The sequence below is a fragment of the Gossypium arboreum genome, chromosome 1 (assembly GCF_025698485.1).
Source record: "Gossypium arboreum isolate Shixiya-1 chromosome 1, ASM2569848v2, whole genome shotgun sequence".
In the NCBI taxonomy this organism is placed as follows: domain Eukaryota; kingdom Viridiplantae; phylum Streptophyta; class Magnoliopsida; order Malvales; family Malvaceae; genus Gossypium; species Gossypium arboreum.
Window position 1 is genome coordinate 70,752,175 of NC_069070.1, and position 6,269 is coordinate 70,758,443.

The following is a 6,269-nucleotide window of genomic DNA, read 5'->3' on the forward strand; positions in this document are numbered from 1 at the left end:
TCAATTTTATTTTTAGTTTTTAGTATTGATTTCATAATTGAATTCGAGGATAAATAATCAAATTTGAAGTTGATTACGAAAATCAAATCTGCTTTTCGAATTTAATCAAAATAACTAGCTGGACTTTCCAGGAGAAGAAACAGTTTCCAACAAGTAGATGTTTCTATTAACAAACTAATAATTTACCATCCTTGAAAAACCCTGTAAAGTTCAATTATAGCTTGGACTTTGGACATTGATTAGGGTAGATTTTCTCCCAAGACTTTCCTGGGTTAGTATGGGATCTTGTTCACCTATGTAGACCTAATAATAATAATAGTAATAATAATAAACACAAGTTTGAAAAAAATTCAAACCCCAACCTGCCTAAATTTAATTTGATGAAAAAGTAAAAACCCGAACTTAATTTGATTCAACAATGAAGCACCTAGTTTTAAGTAGAAATCCAAAAAAGTTTTTAACTAATTTGCCTCGCTAAACTTCAAAACAGCTAGATAAAATCCAGGCTCATCAACAAATTCGGTCATCTCAAAGGAATGGTCAGCTGCAACTTTCTGTAACGTGGTTTTGTCGGGCAAGTTTCCGTTTACAATGTCGGGAAACTCTTTCCGTTGCTGCTCTAGCACTTCCCTCCCTTGGGGATGGCTAATAACCACTCTTGCACCTATACAACAGTAACACTCACAATCTCATATTGCAGTCATGGCTTAAACAGCTCCTAAAAATACTAAATACAGTTAAGAGCCAGGGTGTTCAGATATGTAAGTAAAAATTGGGTCATGATCAAGGCAAGCAAAAAACCGACCCTTCCCATTGTTATCCCTAAAAAATATCCTCATACGCACATGAAAAAACTGTGTAGGATACAAATTCTTTTAAGAAAAATGAAAAACAGAAGCAGCATTGCCTCCTTATTCTAGTACTTGCAAAATATACCAAGCCTTTGTTTCGTAAAAATACCATTGAGCCGAGTCAAATTACATTTTACTTCTCTACTAAAAAATTAAGTAAATTAATCCTTATATGTTAAATAAAAAATTAAATTAATCCTTTATATTAAAAATTTCAACCAAATTGATTGATTATATTAAAAATTTTAACCAAATTGACGTGATTGATGAAATACAGTGTCATGTGACATGTCAGATCTAATTGTATCTTTATTTCTACGGTCCTTTCAACACCTTTGTTTCTTGTTTGTTTGCATATGGTTGAAGTTTCCACTATGATATTCTAATGGTGAAAATGCCTTCTTTTCCCCTCCTGTTTTATTTGACACTTTCAATCACTGAACTCTGATAACTAAAACTAAGAGTCTGAACTCCAAACCCGACATTCTATCATTAGAACACATAGCTATTGGGTTCCAACCATGAAATTATATGCAGAAATAGTTATAGCAAGCAAACAGTATCTGAACAAAAGTAAAAACTTAGAAATGGATTACCTGATGAACAACGTTTCGCCAGCGCCGCAAATATTTGGTCAAGTTCGAATAGCAAGGCAGGCAGAAAATAGAGAAATATGACATCAAACGGTGTCCATTTTTCCGGCACATAAATCAATTCCCCTTGCCAACACTTAACCTCATCGTATTTCTCCTTAATCCCAGCTAAGAAAAAAATAGAATCATGGACTACAAGCAACAATTGGGTAGTTGATGATTCAACTAAATGATCCACAAATCCTTCCGAACCGACCGAAACTAGAACCCTTGACGACTCCGATATTTCTCCGGCAGATGTAATGCGGTCGATATTTCGTTTAGCTTGCTCGGAATTTAACTCTTCCGAATCAAGAAATGACCAATCTTTTTCATTAAAATCTTCGATATTGATAACCGACACCGTCCCCTCGCTTGAAGCATTAAAAGCCCCTGCTAATGACCGATGACAGCATAGTGACTTACGAGGAAAACTGGATTGAAATGAAAGGCGAAAAGGGTATTGATTACATAGGGAAATGCGAGGGCTAATATGTTGAGGCTGAGATTGGAGTTTAGGAAGGAAGCTACGGGAAAGTGAGGGAAGGAGTAGAGGGGAAGCTACTAGGAGTGACCCCATCGAAGCTAAGTATTGTATTCAATTATGGTTATAATCAAAAGCAAGCAGTTTCACTACACTAAACAATTTCTAATGAAGAAAAAGCTTGACCCCCTTAAGATTTAGGCTTCGTTACCCGGACTCGGCAATTTGGGGTGCCGTAACCGTGTCGACACGGGATACGGGTCACATCCGCAAAAAACCAGCGAACACGGCGGTGGGTGAGAACTGAGATGATAAGAGAAGAAAAAGAAAAGAAAAACTGATTCGTAGAGACGAGAGACAGGAGATAGACGATGGTCGGAGTAAGATGATGATAGAAGAAAGAGAAAAGACTTAGGGATATATTTAGCCGGGCCGATACAAGCTCGTTCGAAAAGTGAAAAAATATATGTCAAAAAATAGGATTGAGCAAAATAATAAGGTTACTTTAGACACGGGGTTCAGTATTGGATAATATTTTTTTGGTTTGAATTTAGTTTGGCTCGACCCGAATTTGTAAATTTTGTTTGGTATTTTACTTTTAAAAAATTAATATTTTATTATTTTATTGTCATTTTACTAATGTTTTGTTGTTATTTTGTTATTATTATTTGGATATTATATAACTCTTATTTTATTATTAATTTTGCTATTATTTTATAGCTATTTGCTTGTTAAATTGTACCTATATTAATGTTATTTAAGTATAACTTTTTAAATTTATTTTTAATTTGTTGAGAAACATTTATTTTAATTTTAGTGTTTTTGATTAATTATTTTTTACAGTTTTATATAAAAATAAAATAAAAATTTTAATATGAACGAACCAGGCTTGAGCAAAAATTTAGGCCCATTTTTCGGGTCAAGTCAGCCCAGGCTTATTAATTGGACCTAAAATTTTGTTAGGGCTCTACCTTATACTATACCCTTTTTCTATATTTAAACTTTTTTTTTATTAATTTGAATATGTAAACTATATTTTTTTTTCGTTTTCATACTTCAATCAGTCAACCATTGCCAATAAAATGGAGCCCAATTATATAATTACACGTGGAAAAAATATTTTTTATTTTTTCTTCTTCTTCCCTTTTATTATTTTTTTTTCTCCCCTTCAATTTTTTCATGCTCTCTCTCTCTCTCTTTTTCCCTTCCCTTCCCTTCTTTTGTTTTTCCTTTTTTTCTTCTCTCCTTTCTTTATTCTTCTCCCAAACTCCAACGCCGTCACTGCTACCGTTATCACCAACCCTTTCCATTTCAATCTTTACCTCTGGTTCTCATACTTGAAATGTAACACCCCTTACCCGTATCCAAGGCCAGAACAGAGTACGAGGCATTACCAGACTTAACAATACACATAGACGAAAACCAGACCATAAAATTTCATTTAATTCAAAACTTTTCGAACACATGCATAACAAACAAAGCTAACTATATCATCACATCAAAACATAGGACATGACACGATTAATTAAACTTATAGACCATAATAGATATGTACCACATCTCATGATTTTATACAATAACTCAATGTAGGCAGATACGTATGGTCAAAATCATAATAAAAATACATATCACAAACCAACTTCCTATACATGCCACTCACTTGATATTTCTAATATTTGAATTAATTTTCCCAAAAATGATAGTTTGATAGTGTGATTTTGCCTCCAACGATCTCCAACCCCGAGCCGACCTGCCAATACTAAAGAAATGGAGAGGATGGGTAAGCTTTACGCTTAGTAAGTTCATATGAAAATAATAAGCAATTACTACCATGCTTTTCAAGATAAAACACTATAATTGTACAATTACACATATTCAGATGTGTTTTCGGAGTCCCGTGTTAAAAAATCATATCTCAAGTTACAAAACTCTAAATCCAATTCAGTAAATTTTATATGAAACTAGACTCATATGTCTACTTACTAATTTTTTCTAGAATTTTGGTTGGGCCATTTAGTACAGTTTATTAGTTAAAGTCTCCCTGTTTGAGGTATGACTACTCGACCCTCGTGTACTACTGAACCGAATTTCTCCTGATAGAATTCCAACGACATGCCGTTTGTTTCCTTAAAATTAGATTCAATAAGGAATCCATGCATTTAAGTTATGACTCTCAATAATTTTTGTACAACTTATGGTGAATTTCTAAAGTCGAGCAGGGATCTCAATTCATTCAGACCTGTTTCACAAGAATTCAAATATCACACAATATAGAATTTTTTTGCTTCCCCTGTTTCTTTCATGTGAAAATAGACTCATTAAGCTTTATTTCCATAATTTTTTTAAATTTAATTCAACTTACATAATTTTTGGTGAATTTTCAAAGTCATGCACTGCTGCTGTCTAATACTATTTTACTACTAAAGTTCACTTTTACACAATTTCACTTAATCCATTCCATTTTACCGAGGTTCGCTCAAATATTGAGCATATTGCTCATAAATTCAAATAAACATATACTTGCACTTGTTCATCACATAATCACTTTCACATGTATTTTCATTTAATCGATTTCCCGTTGAACTCATCGGAATAATAACAGATACACAATTGCCTGCACATTTTCCCATTTCCACACTTGTAGCCGAAGCTATTTGGTACGCATAGTAGCCTGCACTTAGTACTACACATGCGACCAACAATCTGGTACACGTAGTAGCCTGCACTTAGTACTACACACGTGACCTCACCATCTAATACACGTAGTAGCCTGCACTTAGTACTACACACGTGATCACAGTTTGCACGCATAGTAGCTCGCACTTAGTACTACACATGAGACCTCACAATAGATCATTCGTATCGTTTTTATTCTGAATGTTCAATCGGGAAATTCCTCACTTTTCAACATTTTACTAAATTATCCGTAATCAATTTAAATTCATAATTTACATCAAATAACCATTTGATAGGCAACCACATTTCATATGATATCAAAATATAATAACATAAAAAGAATCAATAGATTATTTATGTACGAATTTACTCGAAGTGTCGATCTCACTATCCATAGTACCAATTGTCCATTCATAGTATAATAAGACACAACTCAAATATCAAATCAGATTTTAAGAATTTACATAACATATATCACATATTTCATATATCACTTGTCATGTATCTTCATTTTCTTGCATTTCATGTAACATTCTTTCATGTCATATTTCTACATCATAAACACCATTCCATCAACTTTTCCAATATATTAAATCATAAAATATATGCAATAATAGTAAGAAATATAATTCAAACATAACATTGCATTATTATTATCATACGAACTTACCTCGATCCAGAAATAGCAATTTACCATTTTAGTCCATAACCTTGTATTTTCCCGATTTAAGCCCGAATCTCGATTTCCTTCATAATCGAGCTTGGAAGCTTGGAAACCCTAGCCAAGGAGTCTCCCTTGGTATACACGTCCATGGTGAAGAAGATGAGCAAAATTGGCTTTTAATTTTGTATTTTAATTCATTTTACCCCTAAATGACCAAAATGACCTTACTACTAAACTTTCCAAAAATTCTATTCATGTCCAATATTTGTCCATAAACTTTGAAATTGGTCAAATTTCTATTTAAGACCTCTTAATTAATATTTCAAAGCAATTTCATACTAGAAACTTCTAGAATGCAAGTTTTGCAACTTATTCAATTTAGTCCCTAACTTCAAATTAAGCACTTTATGCATAGAATTTCTTCACGAAATTTTCACACAATCATGCAATCATATCATAGACCTCAAAATAATCATAAAATAATTATTTCTATCTCGAATTTGTGATCACGAAACCACTATTTCGATTAGGCCCTAATTAAAGATATTACAATTCTTCCCCCCCTTTAGGGATTTTCGTCCCCGAAAATCTTACCAAAAAAGTGGTCTTCACTTAGATTCCTCAATTTCATATTCAGTGTTGAAGAACTTTCACTCAGGCGGTGCCTCCAATATATCTCTTTAATTTCTCATATATTCAGAAATTCATTATCAGAAGTCGATCCTCACTGTACTCTTTTAGTTTGCTACTCACTATCACATTTTCCTCTTTCCGCTACGAAAATAATTCTGATATAACCTCGAAAATAATCCTTTCTTCTAGTTACAAAACAATTCATCATGCCATCCTTTACTATTCATTCATTACGTTAATCAAAACCGTCTCAATTGCATTAGCTCAAGTACCAAAATATCTCAATTGAAGACATTAACTATAATTGACTTACTTGAGAGAAGTAATCC

General features: G+C 33.0%; 1 protein-coding gene across 1 annotated transcript; it reads right to left on the reverse strand.

The window, feature by feature from the left end:
- Positions 1 to 143: 143 nt before the first annotated feature.
- On the reverse strand, positions 144 to 2,461 carry LOC108480692 (uncharacterized). Its single transcript, XM_017783767.2, has 2 exons — positions 1,448 to 2,461; positions 144 to 664 (listed from the first exon to the last, which is right to left on the reverse strand). Exons 1-2 carry the CDS (start codon positions 2,061 to 2,063, stop codon positions 462 to 464), a joined length of 819 nt encoding a protein of 272 aa, XP_017639256.1. The 5' UTR covers positions 2,064 to 2,461; the 3' UTR covers positions 144 to 461.
- Between the last annotated feature and the right edge of the window lie 3,808 nt (positions 2,462 to 6,269).